This window comes from Ovis canadensis, chromosome 5, assembly GCF_042477335.2.
Source record: "Ovis canadensis isolate MfBH-ARS-UI-01 breed Bighorn chromosome 5, ARS-UI_OviCan_v2, whole genome shotgun sequence".
In the NCBI taxonomy this organism is placed as follows: domain Eukaryota; kingdom Metazoa; phylum Chordata; class Mammalia; order Artiodactyla; family Bovidae; genus Ovis; species Ovis canadensis.
Genome location: NC_091249.1, coordinates 33,993,001 through 34,012,905, shown reverse-complemented (window position 1 = coordinate 34,012,905; position 19,905 = coordinate 33,993,001). Strand labels below are relative to the sequence as shown.

General features: G+C 60.8%; 2 protein-coding genes across 4 annotated transcripts; one reads left to right on the top strand and one right to left on the bottom strand.

Moving 5' to 3' along the window:
* Positions 1-1,335: 1,335 nt before the first annotated feature.
* On the bottom strand, positions 1,336-5,835 carry LSM7 (LSM7 homolog, U6 small nuclear RNA and mRNA degradation associated). The gene is made up of 4 exons (XM_069589503.1): positions 5,772-5,835; positions 5,534-5,624; positions 2,929-3,000; positions 1,336-1,578 (listed from the first exon to the last, which is right to left on the bottom strand). The coding sequence occupies exons 1-4, from the start codon at positions 5,775-5,777 to the stop codon at positions 1,436-1,438; spliced, it is 312 nt and encodes a 103-aa protein (XP_069445604.1). The 5' UTR covers positions 5,778-5,835; the 3' UTR covers positions 1,336-1,435.
* Positions 5,836-5,857: 22 nt separating this feature from the next.
* On the top strand, positions 5,858-19,701 carry SPPL2B (signal peptide peptidase like 2B). Of its 3 annotated transcripts, none has more exons than XM_069589499.1 (15): positions 5,858-6,006; positions 10,274-10,393; positions 11,181-11,363; positions 11,770-11,859; positions 12,290-12,429; positions 12,922-13,064; positions 13,248-13,344; positions 13,753-13,869; positions 15,072-15,153; positions 15,981-16,055; positions 16,191-16,253; positions 16,334-16,433; positions 16,830-16,907; positions 18,091-18,251; positions 19,001-19,701. In XM_069589499.1, exons 1-15 carry the CDS (start codon positions 5,935-5,937, stop codon positions 19,241-19,243), a joined length of 1,764 nt encoding a protein of 587 aa, XP_069445600.1. In that variant the 5' UTR covers positions 5,858-5,934; the 3' UTR covers positions 19,244-19,701. The 3 variants fall into 3 exon arrangements, with proteins under 3 accessions (XP_069445600.1, XP_069445601.1, XP_069445603.1); XM_069589500.1 differs by having other exon boundaries at positions 18,091-18,318; XM_069589502.1 differs by lacking the exon at positions 18,091-18,251.
* The last annotated feature ends 204 nt before the right edge of the window (positions 19,702-19,905 follow it).

Genomic DNA, 19,905 nt, shown 5'->3' with positions numbered 1-19,905 from the left:
CTGGGGCTGGAAAAATCAGGCGTTCTTGAGTTTCTGTCCTGGCCCTCGGCTACCTCGGGGGCTCTAAAGAGGTCTGATTAGCCTCCAGGCCTCGCTGTTCCCCTACCCCACTCCCACCCCACCCTGGGGCCCAGGCCCCTGGGCTCTCTGACCCTGAGTTCTGGGTCTCCGCCTCTGTATCTTGGTCTCAGACAGCGCAGGCTGCGCAGGTGCGGAACAGAGGTCCCGGTGCCTGGGTCCTCGGTCCCTCCACTGCGAGGCCCCTGCCTGAGTCCCAAGCATCAGCTGTCGATTGCTCCCCAAGACCAGAGCACAGGGGTTGGATGTTTGCAGGCTGGGTGTGCGCAGGTTCTAGGTCACAGCCTTCCCCGGGGCTGTGACCCCAGCTTGCCCAGGGCCCCCACCCGCTGGCCAGGGGACGGGAGGAGGCAGGGCCGCCAGATGGCAGGGAAGTGGGGCAGAGGGAGGAGGAGCATGTGGGATTGGCTAGCGGCCCCACAGCTAATTCCCGGCAGCAGGGGCTAATGCTGCTGGGCCATGGCAGAGCTCAGATCTCTGAGATAAGCCAGCTGCTCTCCCTTTATTTGGTGGCGACAAGGGATGACAGGTAGCGAGCGAGTCATCCAGCCTGATCTCCTTCTGTAGCCGCTTCCAGTGTGTCCCCAGGTGTTGGTGGAGGGACCCCAGTTTAAACTTTCTGCCAGCACAACTCATGCTTACTCTCGGCCTCCCCGTCCACCCTCATCAGTGCTCCAGACTGACAAATGAGAGACGAGCCTGCTATCAGCAGGGATGGCCCCATGGGGGCAGGGTCCTAACAAGGACACTGGGTTTATGGAACGAGGCCAGGAGAAAGCCCTGCTCCTGAGGACAGGGACTGGGGACGTTCATGATGATGGCCTCGGGTTGCCGGCTGAGGGGCAGGGGTGGGCTTGTCCTCTGAGATGAGCGGGGAAGAGGTTTAGATCACCTCTGGGGTCGTGGGCCAGGTGGACAGCAAGGCTCCATCTAGTCTGTTCTTTGTGGGGTCATGGCTGTGCTTTGTGGGGACATGACAGAGTGGACCCGGCTCTGCAGGACCCCTCGGGCCAGAGCATAAAGGCACTGAAAGGATAGGACCTGCCGCTGAGAAGGCTGGCTGGGTGTGCACAGAGGCGGTGATCCCTGGGGGGGTCTCTGCAGAGGCAAAACCCATTCCCCCGCCTGCACTATGCATGCTTAGTCACCACCAAGTCCCCGGCCAGCGCTCAAGCTCTGCCAGATGAACCAAATCCCCAGGTCTGGGTTTTGCCAGAACACCAAAGCTGAAAGGAAAATTCCAGGGCTCCTGGACACTTGAGGTTTGCAATTTTATTAAGAAAACAAAAATGTAAGTTATACAAAAAAGAGTTCCATTCGGACGGGTGGCCAAGTCAGGGGAGCAGTGGCCTGGCTGCTAGGCATCCTGCTGCTGGATGAAGGGGTTGGGGATGGCCTCCATGCCATCCTGCGGGCAGATGAGCACCACCGAAGTGCCCCTGCACACCACCAGGCCCAGCTGCCGCGTGTCCTCTGTGAGCTTGTACTGATCGTCGGGGTCTGTGGGAGAAGAGGGGTGGCAATGAGGCAGTGTGGGAAGGTGCCCAGAGATGTGCCTGGGTGGGAAGAAGTGGGGTGTGGGGGCTGGGGGGAGGGAAGGCAGGCCAAGCTCCCACCCCCCACCTCCGCTTCCCCCAGCCCATTGGCAGCTTCTCTGGAGATGGATGGAGAGGCTCAGGAAAAGCTCTGAAACAGCCCTGTGCAGCCTGCCCTCCTTCCACAATGAGAACACAGCCCTGGGGAGATGGACCGAGTGCTCAGAGGGGTGGTGGGAGAAGAAAAACCCATCTGCAGGATCTGGGAGTTCCTAGAGGGTCACCATTCACCCTCACACCAGCGGGCTGTTCCCAGTGGAGGGAAGTGACAGCGCATGGAGGCGAGCTTACTCTCAGAGATTACTGCGTGATGGGAGAGGCTGAGTTGGGGTGCCACTCCCCACTCCCAGGCCCTGCAGGACGACAGTTGTCCGAGCCTGCCCATTCCCTCCTGGAGCTGCCGGGATGGGTCTGGCTGGCTCTGGGCCTGGGGCTGTTCTTGGGTGAGGAGAGGGCAAAAAGTCGCTGGACCAGCAAGCCAGGACCCCATGTAAGTGCATGGCACACACCAGCTCATGTGGTTCTCCCAGCAGCCCCACGGGGGTGAGGCTGTCCTTTTTCAGAATGTCATCTGCCTGAGGAGGCTGGGCCAGGACCCCAGCAGCAGGACTCTGGGTAAACCCCGAGGGAAGAGAGAAAACAAGGGCAGGCAAAAGGCCCTACAGGGTTGCTCCTCCCACAAAGAGGGCCTCTGCCTGGTGGCTTCTGACACTTGTGTGTGGCCGCATTTACTCTGCACCAGAGTAATGTGTACTTCAACATCGACAGTCCCTGGAGGAGTGAGACCCCCTTCTCTCCTGAACCTGGGGGCTCCGTCGTGCAGCACTCAGGCTGAGCTGGTGGGTCTGGGGACTTGTGGAGACGGGGACGGGAAAGGAAGGGGAGGGGACCCTTTGTCAGCAGCAGGGAGTAGACAAATAGAGACAGCAGGAGAGAGGGGGCAGGATGAGGCCCCTGGAAGCCAGCTTTATTGTGGCAGGTGCAGCACCCTTCTAGCCCCACCAGGCAGACTTCAACTCCAGCAAGTGCTGAGGGTCGGTGACGAGTGAATCCGGAGAACACTCTACCCTTGAAGTCCTGAGGTGACAGTGTACTGAGCCCCACCAGGACAGTGGCAAAGCAAACACACTTGTCAGCAGTCTGACCCACTAGGCGCCACATTCACGGTGGCTCAGCATGTGGGCGGCGGCCTAGGAACAGTAAAGAAGGCCTTACTGCTCGGAAGGATGCTTCCGAGCCCTGCAGCTGCACTCACCTCGCATGTACTCGATGGTGCCGTCCAGCACGAGGTTGAGCAGCGGGTCGAACCCTTTCAGGATTCCACTGGCTTATCGGAATCACCAAGCAGAGAAGAGAGATGGACAAGCATAAGATCAATGGTCATTCTGGGTAAAGTGCGAGCTGCACGAGGGTGTCAGCACATGAAATTGGGGTGCCCTCACTGGTGAGGGACCACCCCCCAGCCAGACGCAGGCGTGGCAGCAGCCTCTTCAGGGACAGGACAGATGCAGGACCAAAGGGGGAGCAAGGGAAGGGCTCCCAGGAGACGAGCAGTGACAGCTGACCCCACACCATTGCCACTGCAACAGTCGGCAAATCCGCCTGTGCCTGTTTTGTAAACAGTTTAACTGGAGCCCGGCCACGCTCATTTGGTAAATGTCGCTGTGGCAGCTCAGCTGCTGCAATGGTGGAGTTGAGGAGCTGCGACAGAGACCGTCTGGCCAGCACAGCTGAAAATGTTCCCTGTCTGGTCTTCTGCAGAACAAGTCTGCCAGGCCTGCCTGAGTGCGAGGCCCTGGCTCTGCTTCCTCTGCTGTTGACAGCCCTCCTCAACCCTGTGACGGCGCTCACCAAGTGGGGTGATGGAGAGTGACAAATCCCAGAATCCATCTGGGCACTTGGCCCCGGGTTGGGTAGTGAGCCCACACCTGTGGATCCTCCCTTCTTACTGGGGGAGGTGCCGCAGCAGGTGGGTGGGATTTTCAGATGAATCCAGCATTCCCCCACCCCTCCCTCTGATGTGAGATGGGACCCTCGATCAGACGTCAGTCTGTGGTCAGGCTGTAACAGAGGGCTTTGTGGATGTGATCAAGGTCCATGAGTCAGTCCACTCTTAGTGGATCTAAAGAGAGGCTATGCTGGGTGGGCCTGACCTACAGGTGAGCCATTAAAAGGATGGGCCCTTTCTGAAAAGAGAAGTTGAAAAAATTAGATTTTTCTGCTAGCCTTGAAGGAGTCAACTGCCATGCTGTGGTCAGTGTCTGTGGCAGAGGCAGTGGGCAGCCTCTAGGAGCCCAGAGGGTCCCTGGCCAACACTTGCCAGAAAACGAGGACCCCGGGCCTGAGATACAGGCTCCCAGAGATGCTCCCTTACTGCAACCTCGACAGAGACCTGAGCCTGAGGCACCCGGAGTCTGGAACCACAGGTGCTGTGAGATAAAAATGGGTTGTTGAAGCACAGAAAATGAACAGAAGGGACTTCCCTGGTGGTCCAAGTGGTTAAGAATTCATTCTGCAGTACAGCAAATGTGGGTTCCATCCTTGGTCTTACATTCCATGGAGCAACTAAGCCCATATGGCATAATTAGAGAGACCTGGCCTGGCATCTGAGACCTTATGCAGCTAAATTAATTAAAAAAAGACAAACACAAGCACCTTGAGAAGCAGGAGCCCCATCTCCTTGTACATCCCAGAACCGGCATGGTGCCAGTGTTTGTTCAGATTCAGAGCCTCACTGGGCTGGGTACCTAGACGGGCAGGCACTGTGTTTTTAGCCACTCTGATGCTACCCAGGCGTCCACATCTCAGAGGAGGAGTCGTCTGAATCACCATCTTACCAACAAAGAAACTGAAAATCAGAGATAGCTGAATAAGTGAAGCACTGGGTGCTGACTAAGTGTCAGGAACTTGTCTAATGACATTACCCTTTAATTTCACCACCACTGCTGAGGTAAGTGGAGTTAACAGCCTCTGACAGATGAGACAGACTCAGAGATTATAGCGACTTGCCCAAAGTCCCACAGCCAGTGAGCTGGGGCTCTGCCCTGGACGGCACTCTCCACGTAACCTTGCATCATCTTTCCTGCCAGTCTCCTCACGAGATCGCAGAGGGAGATGCAGTTAAAGCCTCACAGTAACTGAAAAAAACCTGCCAAGCCCTGACAGCTGTTACCAGGAGCTTATACCAAAGGACCCTGACTTGGGATGCAGAGTCAAGCAGAGCTTCCCAAAGCAGCTGAGAGCTGCCTGCCTCACTCAAAAGCAAAAGGCTCATTCTTTACCCTGGAACAGTGGTGAACAAGGAGATGAGGTTTGCTTTCAAAAGGTGCCTCAGGTGGCTTCGTGTAAATTGAGTATAGGGCCTGGGTTCTCAACTGGGGCAATTCTGCCCCTGCCAGGGAACACCAGGCCAGGTCTGGGATGCCTGTGGTCATCAGAACTAGAAGGCTCCTGGAATCGAGTGGATGGGACCAGAGATGCTGCTCCACACCTTACAGCGCCCAGGACGGCCCCCTACAGAGAACAATACGGTCTTAATGTCAGCAGTGCTGAAACTGAGAAACCCTGGTGCTGAGGGGGCCCATGGGGGGCTGGGGCAGCCGCCAGGGTGAGACAAGACCCAAAGGAAGCAGAGACCTGAATCCTAGCCCCTGTGGCTGCGGGCGAGGTTTGGGCCCCTTTGCGTGCCTCAGTTTCCCCACCTGCAAAAGGGGTGTAACCGTTCCTATACGCCGGCGCCGGCAGCAGGCCGGACGAGTTGTCCGAGCCAAGCGTCTAAAGCGCGGCCCAGGCATCCGTTACCGGTACCGCCTCCCGTTACTCCTCGTGGACCGTGGAGGGGGAGGGCAGCGGGGCCTCACCTTCTCTGCCTCCCTGGAACTTCACTCGGATGGTCTTGTCGATGTACTTGGATAGATCCAAGATGCTCTCTTTCTTTTTCTTCTCTTTGTCCTGCAGGGGATGCAGAACGCTGTGAAGCGGGGAGCACGGCTGGACTCTCCCCAGTCAACCCCACCAGCCCCGCGAACCCCGCCAGCCCGGCGAACCCCGCCAGCCCGGCGAAACCCGCCAACCCCACCAGCAGCGCCGCACGCTCACCGCCATCTTGTCGCGCCGCGTCGCTATGCGCAGGCGCCGCCACTGCGCCCTTTGTACCTACCCCTGCGCGCATGCGCGAAAGACGCAGGGCGCCTGCGCGGCGCTCTGCGCCGGGGCGTTGCTGGGAAACATCTGCCGACGCCTGTGGCGGGGACCGGGCGACATGGCGGCGGCGGCGGCAGCGGCGGCGGCGCTGGCGCGGCTCGCAGCGGCCTTCCTTCTCCTCGCGGCCCAGGTGAGGGCGGCGCCGACCCCGTTGGCCTCGCCGGCCACGGTGCCCCGGCTTCTCACCCCTCCCTGGCCCCGCGCAGAACCCCGCCCTGACCGGCCTGGGGCCAGCTTAGGGGATCCGCGCCCCCGGTGCCGGCAACCCGTGGGCCTGGGGCCCGACCGTGACCTTGCGGGTCTGTCCCCCGGCCGGTCTCCCTTCTCTGTCTGGACGCCGTTCCCAGCCGTGGTGTCACTGGGTTCCGCCCGGACCTAAAGTTTTAGGTCCCACTACCCCGCTTCCGCCCCGGCCCCTGCTGGTCTGTCTCGGGGTCTCCAACCGCCTCTGGGACTCCCCTCTCTGACTCCGTGGCCTTAGTCGGGGGCTACCCCTCTCTGACCCTGGCATCCCCTTGAAAGCGATACTACCCCCATTCCCGTGGTTGTAGTCAACTGCCCAGCGTGGCACCCAGTGACTGGCGGCGTCGAGAAGCGTCCAGGAGCCCAGCCCTGGAATGGGGTCGAATCGCCGCCCCATCTTTTTCTGCCGTGACCTTGGCAGGGGAGTTCCCGCTTTGAGTTGGTCGTCTGCAAAAGGAGGATAAGTGTACAGTGCGCAGTCAGCGAGATGATGTAGGGGATCCCGGACGTGGGGCATGCTACTTGTTTGTCACTTAACCTCAAGGGTCGCCACTGGGGTACAGACCTGGAGATGGCTGATGTACGTTACCTTGAGTGCATTTTTTATTTTCCAAACCCTCCCTCTCTCCCAAATTCCATAACTCCGGAAATGGTGCCCCCCCCCCACAGCCCTACAAACTGGGCCATTAACGTTGCCCTTTCTGTGCCAGCCCCCCAACCTCTGCTTCAGGCTGCTGGCTTCTCTCCAAGGCCGCTTTTGTCCCCCAAACTCCCAGTTCATTTTCAGCCCTGCAGGAGGGATCTCTTTCAAAGTGTGTCAGATCTTGTGTCCAAATGAGAGCTTTCTGGTGCCACTGACACATTCAGGAGGACTCTGTGATCCGGCTGACAGGAAACCATCCTTTGCTTCCAACTCTAGCATATTAAAGGCACTTTGCTCACTGGGCTCTGTTTCCCTGAAACCTAACTCCCTCCAACGCTGTGTTTCTGGTCTCAGCTTAGGGGTGCCACATTCCAGCAGCTTTCTGACCCACCTCCTCCCCAGGTGCTTTGCCAGCTCCCTGTATTTCCCCCAGCCCTATTTGCTCGTCTTCCTCAGCAGTCTGACCCATTGGAAGCAGGGATTTTGAGCTCTCTAAATATTTAGAAAAAGGAAAAAAAATGGCAAAGCGATAGGTGGGCGAAGGGTCACAAGAACACCACAGAAGGAACGGCGTGGTTCGCCTGGGAATGATTTTCAGAAGCAAGAAGCAAGGGTACCAGAGGGGCGTTCTGAAGGATGAGTAGGAGTTTGCTGGGTCAAGAAGGTGTTCCAGGGAGAAAGTTGCAGGTGACGAGGGCAGGGCTGGAGGTGTGAAATCTGGTGATTTTTATTTTTTTAATGGCAGATATTTATTTAATTTTTATTGGAGTGTGGTTGATTTGCCATATTGTGTTAGTTTCAGCTGTACAGCACAGTGACTCGGTTATATATATATATGTATATATACACACCCCTTTTTAGATTATTTCCTATATAGGCCATTACACAGTATTGAGTAGAGTTCCCTGTGCTATACAGTAGGTCCTTGTCGTTGTTTAGTCATTAAGTTGTGTCCAACTCTCATGATCCCGTGGAGTGCAGCCTACCAGGTTCCCTGTCCATGGGATTTCCCCGGCAAGAATACTGGAGTGGGTTGCCATTTCCTTCCCCAGGGGATCTTCCTGACCCAGGGTTGGAACTTGAGGCTTCTGTATTGGCAGGTGGGTTCCTTACCACTGAGCCGCCTGGGGAGCCCATGCAGTAGGTCCTTGGTAGTTATCTGTTTTATACATAGTAGTGTGTGCATGTCAGTCTCATTCTCCCCCTCACCTCCCGAGAGCCGAGGATTTATCTGGAGCTGGTGAGGGCCCACTATAGTGGCCCGTAGGACGCTCCAGTGGTTATACCCGAGGGAGGCGGAGGCCTGTCAGGCGCCCTGGCAGGCGGGGCTGTGGGGGAAGCAGCAGTGGAGTGGCTCAGCATGGGGTAAAGGGCAGGCGGGGCATGCGGCCTCCTTGGGCTGGGCTCCAGGGGAGTGGACGGCGCTGGTCGGAGCAGGGTGCTGGGGTGTTTGGACTTTATTCCCAGCTGGTTGAGGGTTTTGAACTTTACCCTGAGTGTGGGCAACCAAGGAGAGTGTGGGAGTGAGTGAGGAGGGCAGCTCCTGAGCCAGCTCTTCCTAGGACAGACCCCTGGGCATGGTTCTTCATGGCGCCCAAGGGTATGGCCAGCTCTCCATGGGGCCAGAGGATGCCTGCTCACCACCATGAGCTCACTCCCGATCATTCTGTGACTCTGGACGAGGGATTGGACACCCTTACACCATTGGTACAAGTTGTGTATATAATGGCCAGCATGGGGCCTGTTACTCAGCTGATCTGAACGCGTGGGTGCCTTCTCTGCCCCTCACCTGACCATGTACCCCTCCACCATCCCCAACCTGTCCCCACCCTTCCCCTCCTCACCCTGCCCTGCATCTGCCCCTTCACCCCTCCACTGCTCCCCTCCTGTCCTGCTCCCCTCCCCCACATTCCTCCACCTAAACATCTTTTTCTAAGCTTCCCAGGTCCTGATTACCCCACTCTCTCCTAGAACTCACCAAGTGTTACATAGACGAATCCCCATCTGGACCCCTTAGCTTCTCACTAAGCACCCTGGCATGGATGCTGTCAGTGTCATCTTGAAGTTCCTGAACCTTCTTTGTGGTTGTAATGCATTGGGAGGTGGCCTGTCCTTAGTGGCTTTTCTCATTCTCCAAACTGGAAGGGGCAGTGCTGGAATGGGGGGAAGGAGGGACACTGAGAGCTCTGGGCCCTTTGGAATACCTGCTCCCAGTCCTGTACCTCCCCTGGGAGGAGACCGTATCCACAGCAAGACTGTGCTCTCTGGGCTTTGCCACAAGCCCAGGCTGATATCCTAAGGGAGAGCCAGCTGTGCACATAGTGGTGGGGCGGGGGGGTGGGCTGGGACGTGTGCTCTCGTGCTTCTAAGTGACCTTTTTAAATTAAAAAGAAATGCTTCTAGCCATTCCTGTGTTATACCAGCAACTCTGGGCTCATAGACCAGGGGTCTGCAGATGTCTTCTTAGAGCTTTTGGGCCACATGGCCTCTGCTACAACTCCCTGGCTCTGCAGAAAGCAGCATAGGCTCTGCATTCAGGAACCAGGCAGCCATGTTCCAGTAAAACGTTATTGACAAATACAGAAGGTGGGCCGGATTCAGCCTGAGGGTTGAGGGACCACGGATTCCCTGCAATGGCCCAAGGTGGGGGCGTGGCAGGGGCTCTGAGTGGGACATGGTGGTAGGGAGAACTAGGAAGCCGGGGCTCCTACTCCTGCCTCAGGTAGAGGGAACAGGGTTGGCTGGGCAGGGGCAGGTGCAGGATGACACCAACCTTCCCTCCCTCAAGCGCTGGTGGCAGCGCCTGCATACCCAGCTTCTCTGGTGCCCCAGCCCTGTAAACACAGCTTTGCCGAACACTGGACCCAGCAGCTCCAGGTGACACACCAAGACGCAGGGCCAGCTGGGGATCCCAGCCCCTCTCTGCACCACCGCCAACTGACTTGGCCTCTGTCCACAGAGGACCCAGCCTTCTGAGAGCCAGTCTGTGTCCCAGGCATGCTGTCAGGGCCACGGCCCCTGGGGACCCCTTGCTGAGTCAGAGCCCCCTACCCCCCAACTACAACACATTCTGGGGTGGGTGTGGGTCTGTCACCAGCACAAAGGGGCTCCTGCCTGTTGTCTCTGGGGAAGATTCTAGGGGGATACTGAGGGGTACAGTCTGTGTCTCGCCTCTGGGTGGTACAGAGAGATGGACCCTGGAACTGGTATGTGCAGAGCTGGGGTCCCGTTGGGCCCCTCTGGCTCCAAGAAGCCAAGGGGCTGGGGTGGGCCCAGGCCCTCTGTGTGTGTGGCGTGGCTCTACGTCTCCCTTTCAGCCATTGGAGCCACACGGAGGGGCCCTGGCACGGCCACGGTTGGCACCCAGATCTCCTTGTGGAGGCTTGGCCCTGCCCTCCCTTGTGTCCGCCTGAGCTGAGGGCCCCAGCTGTGCTGGCAGAGGGCGGGACCATCCAGAGCTGGGCGGGGCGGCGGGCCAGCCCCTGCCTGCTCTGACTCCACCCCCGCCCAGGTGGCCTGTGAGTACGGCATGGTGCACGTGGTGTCTGAGACCGGTGGCCCCAGAGGCAGAGACTACTGCGTCCTCTACAACCCGCAGTGGGCCCACCTGCCGCACGACCTCAGCAAGGCGGTAAGTCTAGCAGGCAGCCTTCCGCTGGGGTCCTCCCCATGGGCTCACCACCCAAGGCACCTCTCCCTCCACTCCTGCCCCGGGTCCCTGGGGGAACTCTGGATGATGGATCCTGGGGGGGGGCCCCTGAGGATGGAGGAAGGGCTCTGCTGGGAGTTGGAGGAGGGATGTGGCCCCAGAGGAGCTCCCAGCCTCTCTGAGCCCCGGTTTCCTTGGTTGTAAGTAAAAGATTGGGGCACTGCTGCGGGATGTCCCCTGTCCAGGGCATCAGCCACCTCCCATCACTCCCACCGTGCTGGGCTGGGGTGGCTGGCCAGAAATCCTTAGACGAGTGACGCAGAGGTCTGCCCATCTCTGTCGCTGGGGCGGCCCAGACATGCTGCTCCCTGGTCCGGCCTGACTCCTCCCAGAGAACACGGATGCCCAGTGCCTGGTTTAGCAGGTGGATCGATTGTCATCACTGAGGCCAGAGCTCCTGCCTGCCCCGTGTGGTGTCTGTGGCGGGCTCCAGACGCCCCCGTCTGCCTGGTGATTGGGGTCTGTGTGTGGTGCGTCTGTGTGCACACTGCATGCATGTGTCTGTGTGGTGTGGGTGTGGGTTGTGTGTGTGTGCATGTGCGCATGGGTGTGTGTTGTGCAGAGCGTGGTGTGGGGCTGGCTCCCAGGCCTTGCAGTGAGGCAGTGTGGGGGTGGCAGTCACTGGTGGCCTGGGTGCCCCGCGGGGTCCCTGCCGCCTGGCTGCCCTGGCACCATCCCCTCTGCCTCTCTGAAGGCCTCCCTCCCTCAGTCTCTCCTGCAGGTGCGGGACTGGACGAGCTCCGTGCTCTGCTCTCCTGCCGACCTCCCCCCCAAAGGCTTCAGCAACCAGATCCCGCTGGTGGCACGGGGGAACTGCACCTTCTACGAGAAAGTGCGGCTGGCCCAGGGCAGCGGGGCCCGAGGGCTGCTCATCGTCAGCAAGGAGGCGCTGGTGCGGCCCCCAGGCCTCCTGGGCAGCTTGGGACCCTGGGGGCGGGACCGAGTTAGGGTTTGAGGCAGGGGTCTGGGTAGAGAAGACAGGGAGCTTGGTTTTCTGACTCTGGTCTGGAGGGGGTCGTATCCCAGAGCTGTGCTCGGGGTATGACCAGGCCTGGGGAGGATCTCTGAGGGGGTGGGTGGGGTGGGGCACGAGCCAGCCTCTTCCTCCCTGAGACTGACTGGTGCCCCCAGCCTAGCCCTAGGAAGAAGGGGCTGAACCCACAGGCTTGCCCTCCTGGCCCTGAGGACCCAGACACATATGCAGGACCCTCCCCCCGGCTCCGAGGGCCGGCCAACTGTCGGTGGCTTGCAGTGTCCCACCCAGGGGCAGTCATCCTCTCCTGCCCCTGGCCCCACAGGTTCCCCCGGGAGGCAACAAGACTCAGTATGAGGAGATCGGCATTCCCGTGGCCCTGCTCAGCTACCGAGACATGCTGGACATTTTCCAGGTAGGGCTGCCCACTTGCCCCCTACCATCTGCAGCTGGGCCAGGGCCTGGGGAGATGGGCCCACAGTGCTGTGAACCTCAGGAGAGGAGACCCTGATCCTGCCCACGTGCCAGAGACCCTAAGTGCCAGCCCCCCTTATGCCCTCCTAGCCTGGGCTGACCAAAGCTTGGTAGGCTTTGATGTGGGGAGTCGGGTCCAGAGCAGGTGAGCATCAGCACACGAGTGAGGAGGGAACAGTTGGGGTTCCACGCTAGGCTCCCCGTCTCCCCACCGAGGGACCTCTCCTCAGCTTCCTGGCTGCTTCATGTCCCGCTGGTTAGCTTGTCCCAGCAGGGCCCACTTCTCTGGGGTCAGACATGTTGGGCAAGGGCATGGGGTGGGGCGAGGTGGGGTCTCCCCAGCCTTAGCTCTGTTGTGCTCTCCGAGGCAGACTTTCGGCCAGGCAGTGCGGGCGGCGCTGCACGCCCCCAAGGAGCCCATGCTGGACTACAACATGGTCATCATCTTCCTCATGGCTGTGGGAACCGTCGCGCTCGGGGGCTATTGGGCCGGGAGCCGGGATGTCAGGAAGTAAGTGCCCCGTGTGTGTGGGTGGGTGCCAGCCAGGCAGCCTGGACACTGGGCAGGGGACCGCAAGAGGGGCCTCTATAGAAAGGCAGCATGAGACCCAGGAGAGCTGCTGAGAGGCCCCCGGGGTTCTGGCTTGGCCAGGCAGGGGCGTCCCCAGGAAAGCGTGCCTCAGCAGCCAGGGCAGCCTGTGGGACAGTTGGGGCGGGGCCAGGGTGGCCCCATGGGACTCACAGCCTTCCTCCCAGAGCACCACCATAGCCTGGCCCAGGGGCCAGAGCCCCACCTCCGGGAGTCCTCCCTGTGAGGACCACAGCTCCCGGCGCCCTCCCATGAGGTCCTGGGGGCCGGGTCCTCCGTCAGGGGGACCCTCATACACACGGTGGGCCTGGACGGGGGCCAGGTACGCTGTCCCTCGGCCTGCCCCTCCCCGTGCCTGCAGCCCCAGGCGCCGTGCCGGCCGCAGGGCGCCCCTTGACCGGCCCGTCCTTCCAGGAGATACATGAAGCACAAGCGGGATGACGGGCCCGAGAAGCAGGAGGACGAGGCTGTGGACGTGACGCCCGTCATGATCTGCGTCTTCGTGGTCATGTGCTGCTCCATGCTGGTGCTGCTCTACTTCTTCTACGACCAGCTCGGTGGGTCCCCTGCCTCAGCCCCCAGGGCCGTGTGTTGGGGATGGAGGCTGTGGTCCCTGCCTTCAAGGAGTGCCTCAGGCGGGGGCCGCCCCTCCCTTCCCTTGGTGCGCCCCCTGCCAGGGGAGTGAGGTGCAGAGACCCCCCTCAGCCTCTCACTGCCCCCCGCCCTGCGACTCCCTCCAGTCTACGTCATCATCGGCATCTTCTGCCTGGCCTCCTCCACCGGCCTCTACAGCTGCTTGTCACCGCTCGTGCAGAGGCTGCCGTTCTGCAAGTGCAGGTGAGCCCCCCGGACGGCCCACACTGGCTCTACTCGAGGGGGTCCCGCTCTGCCACCTCTCGGCCTCTCCCCTCCCCGTCCTGCGTCTGAGGCGCCACAGCTTCTGTGAAGTTGAGGGCCCTCTCCAGAGCCCTCAGTCAGTCTGGTGCGGTGCAGGCATATGGCAGGTGCCCCCTCAGTGCTGGCTGGGGGCTCCTGGGAAAGTGGGGTTGGCTCTGAGCCGGCCTTCCTCCCCCCACATCCCATTCAGGGTCAGGCCCCCTGGGATCTGGGTAGGGGTGGGGGGCACCGGGTAGGGCACCAGGGGGATGACATGGGAGGTTTTGGGATAGGAGTTGAGCCGATCCCGCAGTGCTGGGCAGACAGTGCTGTGAGGATCAGAGCCCTGATGCCCTTGCCTGCCTGCAGGGTCCCTGACAACAGCCTGCCCTATTTCCACAAGCGCCCTCAGGTCCGCACACTGCTCCTGGCGCTGCTGTGTGCGGCCGTCAGCGTGGTGTGGGGCATCTTCCGGAATGAGGACCAGTGAGTGCACTGCCGCCGCCCCAGGGGGGAGGGGGGGCAGCAGGGTGCTGTCCTCGGGTGCTCTGACCTCCCTCGCCTTCCTGAGCCGTCTGACCCGGGCCCTTGGATCCGGGCCAGCTCCCAGTTATGAAAAGCCCTGCTGTCAGTGCTCTGGACGCAGTGACTGCATGCTGTCCAGGTGCTGACCAGGCTCAACGGATGGCTGCCCAGCTCTAGCTGCCTCCTGGCCTGTCTGGTGCCCTGGGGTCTGCAATTGCAATCTGGGCGGAAGATGCCACTGGCATTGCTGCCCGGGCATGGAGCCATGGGCTCAGCGGCAGCCTGGATGTGGCCTGGCGCCACCAGACCCACTGCCCTGCCTCGGCAAACACCCGTGTCCCCTGGGCAGCCTCCCACCAGAGGCAGCCACTGCCGGTCCCCATGTCCCCGCCCCCGCTGTCACCGACACCATCTGGCACTTTCTCTGAGCTTCTCTGGGGCCGTTAAACACTCTTGGCTGTGCTGCCTTTTGGAGCCACAACAGATTTAACTGGCAGAAGGAAAACGTGAAAATATTTGGAGTTCTCTGTACACAAAAAGAATATGAGCTCTCAAGATTAAGTCCCAGCCAGAAGGCCCACTCCCCCGCTTGAAATTAGAACAGGCCCTAGTTTCTACCATGTCTGGGCACCCACGCGGCCTCAGTGAGCCTTCACTGTTCCCACCAGTGCCCTGGCCTAGAGACTGTCACCCTGTGCTCAAATGAAGCTCCGAGGAGTAGGGGCAGGGAGGATGGAGCAGGTGGTGGGGGCCGATTTCCCCAGTACTGGAGCTTCATCAGAGCATCAGCTTACAAATTTGGAAGTGGCCCTGTCTCCTGGGGCTCCAGACTGTGTCCTCAGAACCCCAAGCCTCTATTTCCCAAGAGAGTGTGTGTGGCACCTGGCTGGGAAGGTGGGGTGTGTGTGCGAGTTTTGTTTTTCTAAATCATTTAAAAGATATTTTTGAAAAGTTTGAATCCGTAGTTGTAGAGCTCCCCTCCCCTCACCCCCTGCCCCGTCCTGTGCCCCAGGTGTGAAGGCCACTGTTGCAGAGAGATGGGGCCATGGCACTTTGTGGGAGGCTGGGCACCAGTGGCTTGGACCTGGTGGCCGGGGAGGGTGGGGCCGCCTGGTGGAGGCTCTCGAGACCCTGCCTGAGGATGAGGCTGCGCTGCATTCCAGGTGGGCTTGGATCCTCCAGGACGCGCTGGGCATCGCCTTCTGCCTCTATACCTTGAAGACCATCCGCCTCCCCACGTTCAAGGTGAGGGTCCCCCAGGTTTCAGGGAGCTCTGGATGAGGGGTGGAGCCTCCTCGTGTCTGCCTACTGTCCTGTCACGTGGCCTTGCCCAGGGCCTTCTGCCCTGAGCCTGGCGCCTTGTAGGTGGTATGGTTTTTGCTTTTCTGTCCCTTTGGCCACCTTGGGCTTGAGGATTAGCACAGGGTTGCCTCCCAGCGTGGCTGCCGCACTGGTGACTGCTGGGCCAAGGGGATCCTCCCTGGTGATGGTGCAGTGCTGGTGAGGTGAACAGAGGAGGAGAACCAGATGAAACCCACAGGCAGAAGGATGGGGCTCTGCCTGGAGCACCAGGCTGGCACTGGGGCCCCGGCTGAGGCCCAACCCCGCAGCGGCAACCTAGAGGCAGGGAAACGCAAAGATGGGTGTCACTTGCCCAAACATGGGGCTGGCCAGGCACGACCGTGTGTCTTTCGAGTTTTCTATCAGAAACTCAGAAGCAAAGGGGATTCCCTGTTGGTCCAGAGCTAGGACTTGGTTGTCTCACTGTTTGTAGCCGGGGTTCCATCCCTGGCTGGGGAACTAGAAATTCCACAAGCTGAGCAATGCTGCCAAAAAGAAGAGAAGCCCAGATCTTGGCTCTCCCTGAGCCTCGGCTGCCCATCCTCTGACGTTCTCGTCAAGGTGGCAAGATGTTCCTTCCCACAGGGAAAGTCTGAGCCTTGGCCGGGGTTGCTGATGCATCCTGGAGTGTCTGTGCGTCAGAACCCTGTGCGGGGTGGGGGTGGGGCAGAGCTGGCGGGGGTCCCCGAGTGGAGGGCAGCCCTCTGGACGCCTGGTCCATCCTTCCACAGGCCTGTACACTGCTGCTGATGGTGCTGTTCATCTACGACGTCTTCTTCGTGTTCATCACGCCCTTCCTGACCAAGGTGGGCCCTGCCGCAGCCCGTGCCCTGCCCTTGCCTGCCCACACCCCACGGCCCTGCCCCAGCCTGCCCACGCCCTGCCCCCTGGTCAGGCTGCTGCATTCAGCCCCTCCTGACATGGCACCCCCCTTCTCTTAGAGCGGGAACAGCATTATGGTGGAGGTGGCAACCGGGCCTTCGGACTCAGCCACCCACGAGAAGGTAGGAGTATCCTGTGGCGAGGTGCTGAGTGTGCAGGGAGCAGGGCTGGCGGGTGCTGGAGACACTGCCCCTCTCTGCAGCTGCCGATGGTGCTGAAGGTACCCAGACTCAACGCCTCACCGCTGGCTCTGTGTGACCGCCCCTTCTCCCTCCTGGGCTTCGGGGACATCCTGGTCCCAGGTACTGGGGCTGGGCTTGGGTGGCCTGGGGGTGCCGGACCAGAGGGGCTGGTGGGTCAGTGAGCAGAGGTGGAGCTTGCCCGGATGGGCCAGGACGGCAGGGAGGTGACTCCATGGAGGCATGGTCCCAGTTGCACAGACCTGCCCTCCTCTCCAGCTGCTCTATCCCCAAGGTTCCCCCGCCTCAGGTGGCTCCTCGGCAGGTGGGCGCCGAGCTGGGGTTTGCACTGGCCTGAGGTCTCAGTCAGCTGCCAGGAGTCCAGGGCGGCACCAGGCCAGCGCTCTCCTGAGCTGGGGAGGAGCGCTTGGTGCCCCGTCTCTCCGTGGGAACACTGTTGCCCAGCTGGGGCGCGGCCAGGCCTCTGCCCACAGCTTCCGCCCACGCCGGTCTCTGCAGGGCTGCTCGTGGCCTACTGCCACCGCTTCGACATCCAGGTGCAGTCCTCCAGGGTCTACTTCGTGGCCTGCACCATCGGTAAGCCCGTTGTCCTGTCTTCCCCCCGCGTCACAGCCTCCTCACTTTACACTGTGGCTGCTGTTTCTCTTTTCTTTTTCATCTTTCTCTTTTTCCTTTTGGCTTCAGTTTGTTTCGTTTCCAAATTTATTGACACCGACAGGATGCTTCCTCATTTTCTGTCGAGCCTGGTGGTTTCTAAGATGGTCCAGACCACTTCTCTTGTCTCACTGGGTCAGCTCTTCAGGATGAGCTGGGGTGCAGAGAGCACAGGCCCTGCCGCAGCCACCAGGGAGCCTTCCAGGCCGGCGTAGTTTTGAGCCACTGCTGTCCGCCCTCCCCTGGGTTCCTGAGGTTGAGACCTGTCCTCCATGCCGGCCCCCAGCATCAAAGTCCCCGGGATCAACCTGTCCACATGCACCCACAAGGTCCTTCCCTTTGAACCACAGTGTGTCAGATTGTCCTGTACTTCCTGTCACTGAGATCCCTAGTTTGTTCAGATGGATTACTTCAGGATACGTGGAGAGTCCACAGTCGATAATCTGGACTCTCCCAGGACAATCCTATTGCTCAGTAACATGGAGGTGTGAGGGCAGGGCAAGCGGCCCCGAGTGGAGGCCTTGTGCTGGAGATGGGGCTCTTGGCCTGGAAGAGATGGTCCAGTGAGCCATCTTTCTTGTAACTCTTGACCTGGAAGTAATTGCACTTGTGCAGTTGCAAGGTCAGTACAGCGCTGCATCCTCTGCTGGGCTCAGGCCGACCCTTGCTAACCCCTCATCACATTTGCCTGTTGTATGTCCATCTTCGCGTGATCCCTGCATGGCTGCATTCACACAGCCCTAAATAACACCGTCTATTCTGGATGATGGCGCCAAGTATAGACGCCATCTGACCCTTCAGGGCTTTCATGTGATCACTCTGGAAAGATTTCCTAGTTCTGTACCGATGTTACTTTGGTTCAGATTATTCTTGATTAGAGGTTTATAAAACCGAGATATTGGGACACCTCTGCAGCTCCTTCTCAGCCACCGCAAGGATTCTAGGCCCTCCCATGGCCGCCCCCCTAGTCTGGGGGCTGACCCCTGCGTGGGCTCTTGCCTGCCCCAGCAGGGCGGTGGGGCATGTCCTGGAAGGTGGGGAAGATGGACTCCTGGTGCGTCACAGTCACCATGCAGTGACATGCTGCCTGTCTCTGTCCCTGCAGCCTATGGCATCGGGCTCCTGGTGACGTTCATGGCGCTGGCCCTCATGCAGCGTGGCCAGCCCGCCCTTCTCTACCTCGTGCCCTGCACGCTCATCACCAGCTGTGCCCTGGCGCTCTGGCGCAGGGAGCTGGGCGTGTTCTGGACGGGCAGCGGCTTTGCGGTGAATACCAGTTTGCTATGACTGTCTGCGAGCAGTAATAGCCTAATAAGCCCTAACTAGAGTTAAAGTTGAGTAAGACCTCCTAGCGTTACACCTAAACCCCGCAGCGCCCACTCCGCTCTGGGTGCTGTGTTTCCTCCCCTCCTGCCACCGCCGGAGGTGGGGAGGCATGCGGGGAGGGGTACCTGTGCGGGTGTCGCTGGGAAGCCGGTTTCCACTTGGGCTTCTCGATGCTTTGGGGTGGGTGAGGCGCAGGCTGGGCCCTGTTCTTGTCTGAATCCATAGAGGAGTGGGACCGAGGCCGCGCCCTGTGCAGGACTGGTAAACCGTTGTAGTCCTGGAACTCTGGGATGGATTGCTGCCCCCTTGGGAAACCCCCTCCATCCCCAGGGCCTGTCTCCCCGGCCTCCCAGCTCCCCCTTCAGTCCACCTACAATTGGACCCTCCCCCAGGCTCTTGGGAAGGCCTCTGGGGCTCAGTGCCCACTATCCTCAGAGTTCTCTCCCTAGGGCCTTGCCTGGCCCAGAGCGGGTGGGTGGGTTCTGGAAAGTTCCCGAGGTTGAACAAGCCAGAGCAGTCAGGTCGCGGCCTCCTAGGGTCCCTGTGGTGGTGGCGGTGGCGGTGGTGGTGGTGGTGGTGCAGTTCCTAGCGCAGCCCCTCTCCAGGTCCGAGCCCACCCTCGGGGGCTCCCCTCCCCTCCCCTCCCCTCCACCCCGCGGCCCCGCCAACCCGAGGCCTCTCCTTCACAGAAGGACCTACCTCAGTCGCCCTGGGCACCCGCCCCCACCGACGGCCCGCAGCAGCCCCATGCGGACCCTGACGCCGCCCCTGCCCCCGTCCCAGGCCGGCAAACTCCTGGCGAAGACGCGGTCCCAACCCCTCCGCCGGTGGAGCAGACTCCAGAACAGTCTGCGCCCGAGGAGAAGCTCGGGGCAGATGCGCCCCCCCAGGAACCCGAACGCCTCGCTGCCCCACCCGGCCCCTCGGCCTAGGGGAGGGCACAGATTCGGCGCCGCGTCCCGCACTGGACCCGCGCGGCCCCCAACTTGGTGCTCTGGTCTGGCCGATGCGCACGTCCTCCTCCAGCCCTCCGGCCGCACCCTGGCCCCCAGCCCTGCTCCGAGCTCGCGTAGCCGCGAAGCCCCCGGCCGGTAGAGGCCACCCCCGCGCGCGGTCTGCTTCCTGCGCGGTGGTGTCCTGGGGAGGGCAGAGCGGCACCTCTGCCGGTGGCCTCGGACACGCCCAGTTTGGTGCTTACCCTGCTGCTGCTTCCCCGGGGGCGGGGGCGGGGCGGGAGAGGGGGAGAGAGAGGGAGGGGCTCTTGTCCGCAGGGCCTCTGGGGCTTGGACTGGAGCTGTCACCGGTTTGGTGGGGTTGGGGCCCCGCGGTGAGCGCCCAGCGCCTGTGCTCCAGCTCCTCCATGTTTTAATAAATGGCCACGACTTTTTGAGATGTTGGTAGTGTTGCCTCTTGGGGTGCGAGCCCCTCGGAGTGCTCCTCCGGAGCACAGGGGTGGCTGGCGCCAGGCCGGTGGCTCCATTTTGCCTTTCCGCTTGGAGGAACTCGGTCCCCACCTTCGCCGCGGTCACCTGCACGCTCAGCACCCCATCAGTGCACGCACCTGGGCCTCCAGCTACCGCGGGTGGGCGAAGAG